Raw genomic sequence first — 17,058 nt, forward strand, 5'->3', positions numbered from 1 at the left:
CAATGGTGAACATCACTATGTTGATCATATCTACTATATGATTCATTCTCGACCTTTCGGTCTCCGTGTTCCGAGGCCATATCTGTTATATGCTAGGCTCGTCAAGTTTAACCTGAGTATTCCACGTGTGCAACTGTTTTGCACCCGTTGTATTTGAACGTAGAGCCTATCACACCCGATCATCACGTGGTGTCTCAGCACGAAGAACTTTCGCAACGGTGCATACTCAGGGAGAACACTTATACTTTGATAATTTAGTGAGGGGTCATCTTATAATGCTACCGTCATGTCTGGGCACGACGAACTTTGGCAACGGTGCATACTCAGGGAGAACACTTTTATCTTGAAATTTAGTGAGAGATCATCTTATAATGCTACTGTCAATCAAACAAGATAAGATGCATAAAAGATAAACATCACATGCAATCAATATAAGTGATATGATATGGCCATCATCATCTTGTGCTTGTGATCTCCATCTTCGAAGCACCGTCATGATCACCATCGTCACCGGCGCGACACCTTGATCTCCATCGTAGCATCGTTGTCGTCTCGCCAATCTTATGCTTCCACGACTATCGCTAGCGCTTAGTGATAAAGTAAAGCATTACAGGGCGATTGCATTGCATACAATAAAGCGACAACCATATGGCTCCTGCCAGTTGCCGATAACTCGGTTACAAAACATGATCATCTCATACAATAAAATATAGCATCACGTCTTGACCATATCACATCACAACATGCCCTGCAAAAACAAGTTAGACGTCCTCTACTTTGTTGTCGCAAGTTTTACGTGGCTGCTACGGGCTTAGCAAGAACCGTTCTTACCTACGCATCAAAACCACAACGATAGTTTGTCAAGTTGGTGTTGTTTTAACCTTCGCAAGGATCGGGCGTAGCCACACTCGGTTCAACTAAAGTTGGAGAAACTGACACCCGCCAGCCACCTATGTGCAAAGCACGTCGGTAGAACCAGTCTCGCGTAAGCGTACGCGTAATGTCGGTCTGGGCCGCTTCATCCAACAATACCGCCGAACCAAAGTATGACATGCCGGTAAGAAGTATGACTTGTATCGCCCACAACTCACTTGTGTTCTACTCGTGCATATAACATCAACGCGTATAACCTGGCTCGGATGCCACTATTGGGGAACGTAGTAATTTCAAAAAAATTCCCACACACACGCAAGATCATGGTGATGCATAGCAACGAGCGGGGAGAGTGTTGTCCACGTACCCTCGTAGACCGAAAGTGGAAGCGTTAGCACAACGCGGTTGATGTAGTCGTACGTCTTCACGATCCGACCGATCAAGTACCGAACGTACGGCACCTCCGAGTTTAGCACACGTTCAGCCCGATGACTTCCCTCGAACTCCGATCCAGCCGAGTGTTGAGGGAGAGTTTCGTCAGCACGACGGCGTGGTGACGATGTTGATGTTCTACCGACGCAGAGCTTCGCCTAAGCACCGCTACAGTTTTATCGAGGTGGACTATGGTGGAGGGGGACACCGCACACGGCTAAGAGACGATCAACTTGATCAACTTCTGTGTCTAGAGGTGCCCCCCTACCCCTGTATTTAAAGGATCAAGGGGGAGAGGTGCGGCCAGCCTTGGGGCGCGCCAGGAGGAGTTCTACTCCCACCGGGAGTAGGACTCCCCCCATTTCCTAGTTGGAATAGGACTTTGGAGGGGGGAAGAAGGAAAGAGGGGGGCCGGCCCCCTTTGCCCTAAACCAATTCGGTTTGGGCCTTGGGGGGTGCGCCCCACACTTCCCTTGCTTCCCTCCTTTTCCACTAAGGCCCATGTAGGCCCATTAAGCCCCCGGGGGGTTCCGGTAACCTCCCGGTACTCCGGTAAAATCCCGATTTCACCCGGAACACTTCCGATATCAAAACATAGGCTTACAATATATCAATCTTCATGTCTCGACCATTTCGAGACTCCTCGTCATGTCCATGATCATATCCGGGACTCCAAACAACCTTCGGTACATCAAAACATATAAACTCATAATATAACTGTCATCGTAGCGTTAAGCGTGCGGACCCTACGGGTTCGAGAACTATGTGGACATGACCGAGACACGTCTCCAGTCAATAACCAATAGCGGAACCTGGATGCTCATATTGGCTCCTACATATTCTACGAAAATCTTTATCGGTCAGACCGCATAACAACATACGTTGTTCCCTTTGTCATCGGTATGTTACTTGCCCGAGATTCGATCGTCGGTACCTCAATACCTAGTTCAATCTCGTTACCGGCAAGTCCCTTTACTCGTTCCGTAATACATCAACCCACAACTAACTCATTAGTTGCAATGCTTGCAAGGCTTAAGTGATGTGCATTGCCGAGAGGGCCCAGAGATACCTCTTCGACAATCAGGGTGACAAATCCTAATCTCGAAATACGCCAATCCAACAAGTACCTTCGGAGACACATGTAGAGCACCTTTATAATCACCCAGTTACGTTGTGACGTTTGGTAGCACACAAAGTGTTCCTGTAAATGGGAGTTGCATAATCTCATAGTCATAGGAACATGTATAAGTCATGAAGAAAGCAATAGCAACAAACTAAACGATCAAGTGCTAAGCTAACGGAATGGGTCAAGTCAATCACATCATTCTCCTAATGATGTGACCCCATTAATCAAATGACAACTCATGTATATGGTTAGGAAACATAACCATCTTTTATCAACGAGCTAGTCAAGTAGAGGCATACTAGTGACACTCTGTTTGTCTATGTATTCACACATGTATTATTTTTCCGGTTAATACAATTCTAGCATGAATAATAAACATTTATCATGATATAAGGAAATAAATAATAACTTTATTATTGTCTCTAGGGCATATTTCCTTCAGCTGGTGCCTGCTCCTGGTGTGTTAAAGAGGTTTCTTCCCTCATAAACAGGCGGCAGGTGAGACCGGTACCTTCTCCTCATGACATCATCTGACGCACTTTGGTCCAGCATAAGCCGATAGGCCTATGCCTCTAACCCGGCCCGCTCAGCGGCCATCCTGGTGTTCTCTGCTGCCAGATCTGCCTTAGCTTGAGCTATCTGATCCTTCACCTTTGCAATCTCTGCGTTATGCTGATCCTGGTTTGTCGCGTCAACCTCTACTGCTAGCAACGTTGCCAACGTGTCAAACAAATCGGACAAAACCTGAGCCGATGGTGATGCTGAGCCCCCTGCTCTGGCTGGTGTTGCCGCTGCTGAACCGGAAATCACCGCTGCGGCGGTAGAAGAGTGCTGCGTCGATTGTGTACCGGCCATTAAGATCGCAACTCGGCTTGGCGGTTCAAGGAAGTCCGGAATACTGTCGCCATCGGAACCACCACTAATCCGGCCATCATGCAGCTGGTAAAGCGACTCGGTCTCTCCAGTTGAAGACTCGTCATCAGAGTAGACGACGGTTTCGCCACCAGATACTGATCTATCCTCAGATTCCGCTCCGTGGATGACTCCCACGAAGGCATGCTTCACGGCAGGCTGAACGCGGGCGGGTCTTGCGCGCTGAGCTGTCTCGATGATGTCGGTGCAGATGTCCGGCTCAGGGCCCGGTCCATCGATCTTGCCAATGAAGACGTGTATTCCGCCAAAGGGGACCCAGTACCCGTACTCGATAGAGCCGGCCTCGGGGCCCCAGCCTGCGTCATCGATGTAGAGCTTGCCACGACGACTCTTGGTCATCCGACCCACAACGTATCCCTTGAGTCCTTCGAAGCTGCCTTCAAGAACTCGAAACCATCGTGTGATAGCCCCACGGTGGGCGCCAACTGTCGTGGAATTGTCACGGCAGATGTCCTCGTGAAAGGACTTAGTCGTGTAGCCATCGCAACGGGTTAGCTAAAAGGGGTTAAAGCGGACAAGGGATGCAAGGGTTTTTACTGGTTCGGCCCCTTACGGTGAAGGTAAAAACCTACGTCCAGTTGTGATGGAATTGCTTGGGTTTCGATAACCAGGGAGCGAATCCGCTTTGCCTAGTTCTCGAATTATTGTTTATTCTCCCTAAACCGCCGCCGGGTCGTCCCTTTATATACATAGGTCGACGCCCGTCGGTTTACAGAATCCCGAGGCCGGCTCATAAACATGTCCGACTCGGTCTCTACTCTTTCTATCTTATAACACAAGTTTACATATCAATGTCAGTTTATGTCTACAGGCCTTAACCCGCCTTTGGGCCTTGGGCCTTCATAAAGCGCACCATCTTTGTCTTTATGGGCTTCAAATATAATAATCATTATGGGGATAACCCGGCCTCTCCTGGCCGGTTTATGTCCAGTAGTAATACCCCCAACAAGCTCCCTAGCCCTTCGGGTTTCAACCGCCGCTGGAGTCCCACCCTCAACTGGTAAAGCCGCCAATCGCGTCACTGCAGCAATCATGTTGTCCAAAGGGGTGGAATAGTGACCCGACGGTGTTACCATGTGTTGAGGCTGGTGTTGTTCATATACGGAGAACTTGTCACGCGCGGCTGACTCGGCATCCCACCGCCTGGCGCTTCAGTCATCCGATTTACCACCGGTGGGTTACTGGCCCCGGCTCCAGGGATGTTGAAGAGCTCCCTTGACTCATAAACTGAGGGCAGATGACTCCGATATTTTCTCCTTAGAACTTCATTCGACGCGTTCTGATCCACCGTGAGCCGGTATGAATCTGCTTGAATTCGCTGTGCTTGGGCACTTAAAACGACCCGCTCTGCAGCCATCCTGGCATTTTCTGCTGCTAATTCCGCCTTAGCTTGCGCTATCTCATCACGTAACTTAGCTATCTCTGCCTTGTGCTCCTCCTAGTAGTCTGGGGTTACCTCAACCTCCATCAGAGTCGCCAGAGCATCCAACAGATCTGTTAAGATTTGAGCCGGCGGGCGTGCTGAACCGCCAGCCCCAGCTGCCGTTACCGTTGCTGCACTAGAAGTCATAGCCACGACGGCTGTCGAACCAAGAACCGGCTGGGTGCCAGCCATGAAGATCGCCACCCTATTCGGCGGCTCACGGGGATCCGGAATACTATCGCCATCAGAACAGCCCCCAAGCCGCCCGTCTTGTAGCTGATACATTGAGTTGGTCTCGCATGTGGACGACTCATCATCAGAGCAGATGGTTGTCTCACCGCCAGAGACAGCCTTCCAACTCAGCCCTGTGGGTGAACCCAACGAAGACATGCCTTACAGCGGGTTGAGCCCGGGCTGGTCGTGCACGCCGAGCTGTCTCGATGATGTCGGTGCAGATGTCCGGCTCAAGGCCCGGCTCGCCGATCTTGCCGATGAAGACATGGATTCCGCCGAAGGGGACCCGGCGTACTCAATTGAGCCGGTCTCGGGGGCCCAGCCTGCATCGTCGATGTAGAGCTTGCCGCGACGACTCTTGGTCATCCGCCCCACAGCGTATCCCTTGAGCCCTTCGAAGCTACCCTTTAAGAACTCAAAACCACCGTGCGCTGGCCCCACAGCGGGCGCCAACTGTCGTGGAAGTGTCACGACAGATGTCCTCGTAGAAGGACTTAGTTGTGAAGCCATTGCAATGAGGCTACCTTAAAGGGGTTAAACGGGACAAAGGACACGGAGAGTTTATACTGGTTCGGCCCCTTGCGGCGAAGGTAAAGGCCTACTCCAGTTTGAGATGGTATTGCTAGGGTTTCGATTACCAGGGAGCAAACACGCTTTGCCTGGCTTTTGATTTGTTGTTTCTTACCCTAAGCCGCTGCCGGGTCGTCCCCTTATATACATGGGTTGACGCCCTGCAGCCTACAAAGTCCCGGTCGGCTCATACAAACGTGTCCGGCTTGATGACTTATCTTACATGACTTACAATACAAGTTTACATATACATGACGGTTTACACTTACGGGCCTTAAGCCGCCCCAGACTTGGGCCTTTTAACAAGCCTATCTATGAACCGCCATCCTCAGTATATTCTTGGGCTTCATTTGGATGAGCCGCCATAATAGATGACCCGGCCCTTCCTGAGCGGGTCATATCTGATAGTCATATCCCCAACAGTTAGTGAATGGATGGCATGTTCAGCCGTATAATACGAATATAGGACGCATGAGATGAACATAAGGCGTCCGGATATAGATGCTCTAACGTGACGCCAGTCTATTTTTCTATACTGGCGAATCGGTTTAGTCTTGTACTCTTGTTGCTAGACACTGGGAGAGCAGCCTGCTAGCAGAGCAAAGCAACGAATCTGAATCCGGCAAGCTGGTCAAACAACTTCGTGCCCAGCACGGTACCACCCCCTCGTTTTTCAAACGCGAGCCAACCAGAGCAGATCCATCTTGAATCAATCAGGCAGAGTATATCCGCCCACCCACCAGACCACCAGCAGGATACTCCTCCGAAACCCCCACGTCTACCCGTGCCCCGAGAAACGGCACGCCAACAACGGGATAAGCCAGCCCCGCGGTTTCCCCGGTCGCAGCCGTGCAACCCAAGCCTGGCGGACCGATGGATGGCAACACGATGTGCAACCCGAACGCCGACGCCAACGCCGACGTGCGCGCAGAAGCAACGTGCACCGGCGCAGATAATAAACAGTGTAAATAAAAATGTTCTTTTTCCGCACAGGAGGAAGTGGGATGGCGTCCGCGGCACAGCACCGGGGCGCGCGGTCGCGTGGGCAGCAGCTTGCTGCAGCGGCGGGTGAAAGAGAGAGAGAGAGAGGGGGAGGGAGGGAGGGGAGAGGAGATATCCCTTTGCCATATTCCCCGTTGCGTGCAGGCACCCCTCCCCCGGGCCGGGCGCTGGCCACGCGCACCCGCGGGGGAACCGTCGGGTGACGGGTGGGGCCCGGGCGGCAGGGGGCGCGGGGGGCGTCGGGGTCGGGGACGGGTAGCGGGGGAGGGGGGAGGCGAAGCGGAGGGGATGGATTGATTTCTCGGGATTTATTTAAGGGAGAGGAGGGAGATAGGCACACGAAAGCAACAGCCAGGAGAGAGACCAAGAGAGGAGAGAAAAGGGAGAAGCCAAGGGAAGAGGAGGAGGAGGAGGAGTTGTTGGCTCTGGTTCTGGTTCCGGTCTGCGTGGAATCGCCGGAGGAGAGGGGAGGGACGGCGGAGGAGGGAGATGGTCGAGAGCTGACTGCGCGGATCGCGGTGGCCGGAGGGGGGGATCGGCCGGAGCAGGGACACTGCGGATGGTATTGGGCTTCGCCGGCGCCGGAGGCGGCGATCGCGGATGGGCGGCGGGGGCCGCGGGTGCTAGTGGCGGCGGAGTCGGAGGGGTCGGTGCTCGCGTCGGTCTCCGGGGAGGAGGTGTTGCAGGAGCAGGAGGAGCGCGGGGGGATGAAGCGGGGGAAGGGGGGGAGGAATGGGCTGCTGCCGAGCTCGCTGCGGATCATATCGTCCTGCCTCAAGACGGTCTCGTCCAACGCCGGCTCCGTCGCCTCCACGGTGCGCTCCGCCGGGGCCTCCGTCGCCGCCTCCATCGCCCCCCAGGCCGAGGACGAGAAGGACCAGGTCGCCTCCGCCCGCCGCAACCACCTCCAAAACTTCCTTTTTTTTCCCCACTGTTGCAGACAACTGTTGTTGAACTTGCTACTAGTGTTACTTCTGCTCAATTATACTCGCAACTGTACACTTGATTGCATGCCGATTTTTGGTAGGTCGTTATGGTCTGTCAGTAATCCGACTTGCTAGATCTTATCTAAGCATAGATTCAGAATTCCATGGCCAACTAACCAAGTCGGAGTTCAGTTGACCATCAATGAAGTTGAAGTTGGCACATAGTAGAATTGTTAATTAAGATATATGGAGTAACTAGTTGGACGTTTCCAGTCCTACAATACAATGGATGAAATTCTAGTTAGCTACATACATGGTGGACAGTTTGGTGAATTCAAATTTCCTATTTTTGCCACTATAATGCTGCTGTGATATTGCCAGCTGTCTGTTTGATTCCAATTTGCACATCCATGCTACATTTAAGCTTGTGTTAGGATGGTATGTTTCCTTTTTTTCTGGAATCAGCTCAACAGGGGTATCTTGTTTCTATTGTACTTATTTGGTTAATGCTTGGTTCATCTTCTTTTATCGTTAGTCAACCGCTCTTAATTCCTTAACCTACCGTCGTGCTTCCTTATATCTTTGCAAATTCACTGACAGTATTCAGTCTTGACGTTTCATATGTGAACAGGTTTTGTGGGCTGGATTTGACAAATTAGAGCTTCGTGCGTCATCTTTCAAGCATGTTCTGCTCGTTGGCTACTCTAACGGGTTTCAAGTGCTTGATGTTGAGGATGCTGCAAATGTTTGTGAATTGGTCTCAAAACGCGATGGTCCAGTTACCTTTTTACAAATGCAACCCACACCACTTTACTCTGAAGAAACTGAAGGATTTAGGGCATCACATCCTATGCTTCTGGTTGTTGCTGGGGATGAGACAAATGGCTTGGGTATGGTTCAGGGTGGTCGTTTAAGTGCACTGATCAGGGATACAAGCACTGAACCTCAATCTGGAAACTGCATTTCTACCCCAACAGTTGTTCGCTTCTACTCTTTGAAGTCTCACACCTATGTACATGTTCTCAGATTCCGGTCTGCTGTATATATAGTTCGTTGCAGCCCCCGGGTTGTGGCCGTAGCACTTGCAGCGCAAGTAAGTTCTTGGTTTTCTTATTTCGTAGTGTAAATGATATTGGCAAAGATGCACAAACTTGTATATATGTGTTCTTATATTTTTCTGCTACATTCCAGATCTACTGCTTTGATGCTGTAACTCTTGAGAACAAGTTCAGCGTCTTATCATATCCTTTACAAGGGGCACCTGGAGCAAACATTGGGTATGGTCCAATGTCTGTTGGCTCAAGATGGTTAGCTTATGCTCCCAATGGTCCTGTATTATCCAGCACTGGTCGTCTGAGCCCACAGAACCTCACACCTTCTCCAGGAGTGAGCCCATCTACTTCTCCTAGCAATGGAACCTTAGTTGCTAGATATGCAATGGAGTCCAGTAAGCAAATAGCTGCTGGTATAATCAATCTTGGTGATATGGGGTACAAAACACTGTCAAAGTACTGCCAAGAACTGCTGCCTGATGGTTCTAATTCTCCTCTGTCATCAAGTCCAGGAAGGAGATCCGGCAAACTTCCCTCCACTGTGCATCCACTTGAAGCTGACAATGCGGGAACGGTTAGTTGAGGCTTGTCTATGCTTTCTTTTTTTATCTTTGACAAGTATAGCACATTAAAGAAAATATGTATTCTTTAATGCGTCAGTGTTTCAGATTAATGATATCTTATTGGACTTTTGCAGGTTATCATCAAGGATGTTACCTCCAAAGTTGTTATATCACAGTTTAGGGCTCACACCAGTCCTATATCTGCTCTTTGTTTTGATCCTAGTGGAACCCTTTTGGTCACAGCCTCTGTTCATGGCCACAACATAAATGTTTTCCGGATCATGCCAACCTGCATTGCTAATGGCTCAGGTTCAAAACGATATGATTGGGCATCATCTCATGTTCACCTTTACAAACTGTATCGTGGCATGACAGCAGCGGTATGGTTACACAGAAACTATCAAGTTCTGTTAAAAGAACCATGTCATTATTTTTAATTACCTTGTGTTTACTTGCAGGTCATACAGGACATATCTTTTAGTCATTTTAGCCAGTGGGTATCTATTGTTTCAGCACGAGGCACTTGCCATATTTTTACATTGTCTCCATTTGGGGGTGATTCAAGTTTGCAGCCACAGAATTCTCACAGTGACGGGCCGCCTCTTGCTCCATGTCAGTCAAGGCCATGGTGGTCAAAGCCATCATTTCTTATGGATCAACAGCTTCATCCTGTGCCATCAACTGTGACAAATTCGGTGGTCAGTAGGATAAAAAACAATGGTTCTAGTTGGCTAAATACAGTCAGCAACGTGGCTGCTTCTGCAAGTGGAAAACTATCAGTGCCATCTGGTGCTATAACTGCTATTTTTTACAATTCCATTTACAAAGGTTCTCTGTCGGCTCCGTCGAAGGCTAATGCTTTGGAGCATTTATTGGTGTATTCACCGTCTGGTCATGTTATTCAACATGAACTTCTGCCTTCTTCGGGTTCTGAATCCTCTGATAACAGCCCAACAGTTGGGCCTGGCAGCCATTTGCAGCTCCAAGATGATGAGTTGCATGTTACCGCTGAGCCAGTTCAATGGTGGGATGTTTGTCGTCGGACAAACTGGCCTGAAAGAGACCAGGACATTGCAAATGTTGTATTCCACAACCAACTAAACAGGATGATGACACCGGACACTTCTGACTGTGAGGATAGTGACCATTCTGATTTCACTCCATCAAATGATGGTGTATCCAGAAAAGAGGTTATGAAAGTTAAAGAAAGATCAAGCTGGTATCTCTCAAATGCAGAGGTTCAGATAAGCTCATGGCGGATTCCCATATGGGAGAAGTCTAAGGTTGGCCTGCAATGTCTTGATACCATCACTAAATTTTACAGAATGGATATTGAACAATCTTTCATGTATATGTAGATTTGCTTCTACGTGATGGATCATCCTGCTACAGAGTCAGGGGAAGCTGTTAGCGTTCATGGTGGGGAAATTGAGATTGAAAAGCTGGCTCTTCATGAGGTTGAACTCAGGAGGAGGGAACTGCTCCCTGTGTTTAAGCAGTTCCACTATCCTGAGCAAAATAGGTAATGCCAAATCATCATGAAAGAAAAATGTTATTCTAGTCTTTTCTGTTTGTTGTCTACTGTTCTATCTCTGTTAGTTGCTGGCTGCTTATGTTTTTTTTTCAGATAATATTTTTCCCACTATTTAATGATATCAAGGGGTTGAATTTCATACCAATTTAAATGCTGCTATGGTCAAATTATATGTTTAGAACATCTCTGCCGGTAATCGTGCTCTGTTTTGTTTTGTATTGCTGTTGTACGGTTGTACACCAAGCTATAGGCAAGTAGTGCAATGCACTTAATTTTCAGTATTATCGTCCAGTGTCTTGATCTATAGTCTGAGCATAGGATGTCAATTTTGTATTGCTAAATATGTTCATAAGTTTGTAAATATCAGCAATTTCTAGTTCGAAGATATCAATTTCTGTTTGTAAATTCATAAGTTATGTTAAATGATAATTCTTGAAAAGGTCATATGCTTCTGTAAACTGCCAAGAAGCTCCTGAAGCAATCACACTATTCTGTCACTGCCCAAAATTAGATAACCTGTAATGTCAGCGCTGACGTGTATTGTTACTCTCAAAAGTATTGATTCTACCTGTCTAACTGGCTTGTCTAGCACACATTTTAATGGAAAATTATAAAGTTGGACTCGCCCAAGTTTTCTTCCAAGCTTACAAAGGATTATGTTTATCTGTGTCACCAAGTCTTGTTTATACTTGTGAATTTTGGGCCCCTGTAACTAATCTACTAAATCAACTCAGGGATTTCCCCAAAATCTACCTAATGGATTATCTCATTTTTTTGCTCAAAAGGGGATCCTTTAGCAACATGCACTTAAATTCTTTGAATTACTCTCTTGCAAAACTCTTTGTCTTCCCTCTTGTAAGTGTAGGATATAGTTTAATTTTCTATTGCTAAAGTGTAATTTTGCCAGATTTAGCAAGCGATAAGTGATGCCATTGTCGTTGATGAACTTAGTAGACCTTTGGTTAGATTATCACATTTCTCCTCTCAAATGCTTTTTTATTTGACATCATCATCTGCTTGAAGTTTGCATATGAACGTGTCATGCTTGTCGTTTTTCAGGGCATAGGTTTGCACTATCATATACTTTTTACCCAACCAATGCAACTTTTGAGTTACCCAGGGAATATTTTATTTGTTACTAACTCATAGTCATAGTGCTGGAAATAAGTACCATGGAGATAAACAGGGCAAAGGAAATAAAGAATATATTGAGTTTTGTTACTTGGTGCTAAGTAGTCAAACCAAGTTTTGTTTTTCATCAGTTATTGACATGTGAAATAAATAATATATTGAAATGTGCAGCAACCTTGCAAGCCGACAATTTCAGAATGCATTATCCGCCATTGACAACACACAGTATAGCTCGGCAAAGGATAGTGATGCATATGGACCCAAACCAGTGCCTCATATATCTGGATTTTACACTGGTAAATATACGTTGTGAAATTTGAACTTACTGTTTATCTCCATTATAATTGTTTATTGAAAGAGATGCTTAATCTTGCAGATATGAGAAAAACAGAGAACATGAATGGTTTAGCTGGGCAGTTATTTTCTGGACCTATTCCTGCTGTGGATATGCTGCCAAAGGAAAAGTGCAATTCTATTGGATCTCCTGAAGCTAGAAATTTGACTGCCAATCACAAAGTAGATAATGGGAGCATTGGCTATGTGTCTACACCAAATGGAACAAATGCATCCACCATCATGCCTCAGTCTATAGAGGGTGTGGATTGTTTACCATCACACATCAGACCATTGAGCAACTATTCCCTCTTGGATGGACCTCTTGATAATGGATCACCTTCTCCCGCAAGTAACGAATCATGCGGGCCTGAAATAACCAATAATTCTCTAGTCAGCAATGGTGCCATTACTGATATCCCAAGTGGAGGTCACACGGGCGTCAATTCTGGACAGAATGAAACACCTGGTTCTCAGAACTCTGGAGAGTTTACCCAGTATTTCCAAGAGGGCTATTGTAAAATATCAGAACTCGATGACTGCCGTGAGTTAACTGAAGCTGTTACTGATGCTGACAGCAGCAGCAGCCACTGCGAGAGAGAGAAGCCCGAGGAAGATGGGGACAACGATGACATGCTTGGAGGGGTTTTCGCCTTCAGTGAAGAAGGTAATACACAACGCAAGTGATGATAGAAAGGTCATCATTTAACTTAATTGTTGGTGATTGTACTTTTGTGTTTGCGCTGATCTCTGTTCTGTCTTTGTGGCAGGTTGAACTTACTATACTGCTTTACTTGGGATAGATAATGGTAAACAGTTGCCACACCATTCAGTGTGCAATATTATGTAGAAAATGGTGGAATTCTAGTAGGCTTCCGTGGAATAAAGTTGTGCCGCGTCGATAATCTAATGTTTGGTACATATTTGGAAGGTGAAGTTTGCGCTCCATGTTTATTTGCCGGAAGAGTTCACTCTGGAGTTTGAGTCGAAGATCCCTCCAGGCAATTTACTAATCCACGGAAGGAAGGGAGTTTGGTGTTTGTCGAGAAGCTGCCACTGCCTGCCGTGACACTTGGCCCGCCCTTTTTCTGTTTGCTTTGTACATACTGTAAGACCCATTTGTTTCGTGAGATACACTTCTGGGACATTTGGATGGTCTGAAACCCTGGCGAGCCATATTTGTTGACTGCTTCCTGCCAGGGCCTGTGAATGTTCCATGTTTATTTGTACATACTTTCATGTTTTATTAAGAGAAAGGAATGCTGGCAACGATTAATGTGACATAACTGTATAAACATTCAGTGAAAGATTTCTGTTTACGAAGTCGCTATGTTCTGCTCTTCCTTTCTGTCTGTGTTGCATGCTCAGTTGACTGCTGCTATGATGAATTACAAGTGGTTTCTGGTGTTGGAAGATAATTAGTCACAGCATTTTCTGTATGTTCGCAAGGACACTTGCTACGGAAATTACATGTGTGGGATGTGTCTATTTAGCAAGTCTGGTGTGAATTTGGGGCAGGCTTTCAGGGTATATTCCCACGTGGAACCACCTTGTTCCGTTTCACTCACTCTTCCCGATAATCGGTTGTCGGGCCTCTTTTAATAAATTACTCTTCCCGATAATCGGTTGTCGGGCCTCTTTTAATAAATTAGAACAATGCCCGCGAGTTGCAATGGCATATAAATATTCTACTACGTTAGCTTGTGATTTACATGTTAATAATAATGCGATTGTGTAAATAAATGTATCAATCTGACTGTGAATTACCTTATACTCCCTCTGTCCTAAAATTCTTATTTTAGATTTGTCTAAATACGGATGTATCAAGTCATGTTTTAATATTAGATACATCCGTGTCTAGACAAATTTAAGATAAGAATTTTGAGACGAAGGGCGTATTTTGATTAAAAATTTGGTAAGTAAATTAAAATAAAATTGGTTCAGAAGGTAAGTAAATTAAGTTGATTGATTATCATATAGAGTACATGGAAGATTGGACGAATGGGTGGTGGGAAGAAAGGTGAAATGAAAATCTTACATTCTTTTTAAGTAGTGGAGATAGCAAAGAAAAGATAGAGATTTGAGGTATGTAGGTGTAATACTTTCTCCCTCTCCAACAATCCATTCCCCAATACTGATTTTGACATGTGGCCCCACTTGTCAATAACATCTCTCTCTCTTCCTCTCTTCTTGGATGGTGGCGCAACAATTGGCGGTGGTTTGATAGCGGCATGGTGGTTCGGCGGGGTGGCAGTGAATGAAGATTAGACCTGGCCATGGGCAGCCCGGCCCGGCCGGCCCGGCCCGAAAAAGCCCGACCCGGCCTGGCCCGACGCTGCTCCCGGGCCGGGCTCGGGCCTAGATTTTGAGCCCGGTGGCCTGGCCGGGCTGGGCCCGGGCCCATCATTTTTGCCGTTTTCTGAAGGGGCCCGGCGGGCTTTTGCATGTTTGGGCCGGGCTTGGGCCCAAAAACTAGGCCCGATGGCCGGGCCGGGCCGGGCTCGGGCCCAGGTTTTTTGGCTCGGGCTTGGCTAAGCCCGGCCCAAAGCCCGGCCTGGCCCGAGGTTTGGCCAAGTATAATGACGATAGTGCAGTAGTCTGACATGCATTGGCGGCGACACGCGTTGACGTGGCATGTATTGGGGAAGAGCCAACTCCCTCTCCATATAGGGGGAGTTGGGACTGTTTCTTTATGATCATCATTTTTTTAGTGGACCAAAAATTTATTGAAGAAAGAGAAGTTGTTGAAGCTGTCTTTTTTTTCTTTTTTTGGCCCAACTCCCCTAATACTAAAAACTTATTGAAGAAATGAGAGCTGTTGAAGATGCTCTACAATGGACGGCCCCAATTATTCGAACCATTATATTACATAGTATTGCTCGATGACTCTAACTGAGTTTAGAGCTGAGTTTCGAGTATACTTTCTCCATCCCATAATATAAGAGTGTTTTTGGACCAACGTACAAAACTACAAAGGTAGTTAACGAGACAATCATCTAAGTTATCCACCGTGCAAGTTTTGTTGCTGAGCATTTAATTTTTGTCTGAGAAAAATTCACTGTAGGTCACTAAACTTGAGCCGGTTGACAGTTTAGTACCACTACTTCAAAATACCCGAACTACGGTCCACATACTTACGCAAGGGGTTCATTTTGGTCAGTATGTATGATTTCGTGTACGTATTTGCTGACTTGGCCAAGTCAGCGGCCGCCAGCTCGGTTTGACCGCCACCTGGTCGTGCCTAGGGTGAATACTAGTCCATCTGAGGTTTTTTTTTGCAAAATTGCCGTGACCATTAAACCAGCCTACCTGGTCGGACCGCACCAGCTCGCTGTCTCCCTCTCCTCCCGCACCCGCTCGCTGTCTCCTATGCTCCCGCACCCTCTCTGCTCGTCGTCCCTGCCGAGGTCGTCCTGTGAGCTCGTCGTCGTCGACGACGGCTCCATGAGCACGTCGTCGGACGCTGAGCCGCCGCCGTCCGCGCCGTTCGGGAGGGGCCTGCGCGACGTCCCTCTTGCTCCTTCGCGTCGCCGTGATGATGCCTCGCCGCCCCTGTACGGTACGTCGCCGTCGCCAGCAGCTCCGTTGCTCGATCTGTCCAATTTAACTCCCGTAAAGAGTTTTTAGTCGCATCAATTGCGCGTACGAGCTAGGGTTTGGGCGTTCGTTCAACTTTCTAACGGATTGGGTGTGGGTGGTAGGGTTTTAGCAGTTTCTTGATGAACTTAGTGGCAGGCCAAAAATAGGGATGCATCCTGTGTTAGGATGGGGGGTTTGCAGTTGATGGCCATGTTTGGAGAGATCTGTAGTGGTTAGGGTTCTTTCTCCCCCAATTTGTCATGGGTCCAAGGGCCTAGGGTTTAAGCGGTAAAGGTTGCTTTTAGTGTCAGAGTGTTAATTGGACCAAAAATGTTTTAATTTGCAATTACATTAGGGCAGATTTACCAAAAATGGTTGCTTTATGACCTGTAAGATCATACATTTGTTAATTGGAGGCCAGGAATCTGTGCTTTTCTCTTCTGAAAAAGTCTGAATTTTGTACTGTCTGAACCTCTCTGTAGTCTGAACTTTTTAACTTGATTGTTTTGCAGGACCCTTAGGCAACCACTTCTCTGTTGAGGTCATACATGGTGGCTATTTTCTGTGTGCTGGCAAGCATAGGGATTATCACAAAGGTCACTCCATTTGGTATGATTACTGTGACATAGATAATTGGACACCCAATGTTGTTGCCAGTCTAGTGGAGGAAATTGGATATGAGTTTGAGGGCATGATCAGGGCTTATTGGTGTGTTCCTGGATTGACAGTGTATAAGAATGGATTAAGAGAGATCAAGATAGGGGACAACACTATGACAGAAAACATGAAGGATTGTGTTATGAATGGCAACCACTTCCAACAGATATTCCTTGATCATGATGAGAGCATGAGATCATTTATATCTCCTGTTCCTATTCACTCTGATGATGAGGATCCTCCAATTGTCAGGTTCAGTGGCATTAGGCCAAAGAAGAAGAAGGCACACCAACAGCAAGTGGAGCAGGCAGAAAAGCAGCAAGAGGAGCAGGCTGAGCTCACTCTAGTGGAACAGGAGCAGGCTGAGCTCCCTCAAGTGGAACAGGAGCTGCCTCAGCATGATCAAGAGCATGAGAAAGATGAAGCAGAGTCAGAAAGTGGAGCAGAGTCAGAAGAAGATGATTTCATACCAAGTCCACCCCAGACAGGAACTACTTACCTTTCATCTCAGTTTGGGTTTAGGGCCAGGAAATCCTGTAGGTTTTTGAACATGGATGCAGCAGACACAGTTGGTTGTTTAGTAATGCAGGATTCAAATGAAGATTACATTCCACAAATTGTTAATTCAGACATTGATCTACAAGATGATGATGACTTGTTTGACAAAAATGTTGATTGTGAGAAAGGCAA

The 17,058-nt window shown here is 47.1% G+C and overlaps 1 protein-coding gene across 1 annotated transcript; it reads left to right on the forward strand.

Annotated features, from left to right (window-relative positions):
- Nucleotides 1-6,960: 6,960 nt before the first annotated feature.
- Nucleotides 6,961-13,455, forward strand: LOC125517504 (autophagy-related protein 18h-like). Its single transcript, XM_048682714.1, has 10 exons — nt 6,961-7,474; nt 8,151-8,612; nt 8,711-9,145; nt 9,269-9,514; nt 9,593-10,417; nt 10,493-10,656; nt 11,971-12,095; nt 12,176-12,799; nt 12,903-12,941; nt 13,064-13,455. Exons 1-9 carry the CDS (start codon nt 7,301-7,303, stop codon nt 12,905-12,907), a joined length of 3,060 nt encoding a protein of 1,019 aa, XP_048538671.1. The 5' UTR covers nt 6,961-7,300; the 3' UTR covers nt 12,908-12,941; nt 13,064-13,455.
- The last annotated feature ends 3,603 nt before the right edge of the window (nt 13,456-17,058 follow it).

The sequence above is a fragment of the Triticum urartu genome, chromosome 1 (assembly GCF_003073215.2).
Source record: "Triticum urartu cultivar G1812 chromosome 1, Tu2.1, whole genome shotgun sequence".
In the NCBI taxonomy this organism is placed as follows: Eukaryota; Viridiplantae; Streptophyta; class Magnoliopsida; order Poales; family Poaceae; genus Triticum; species Triticum urartu.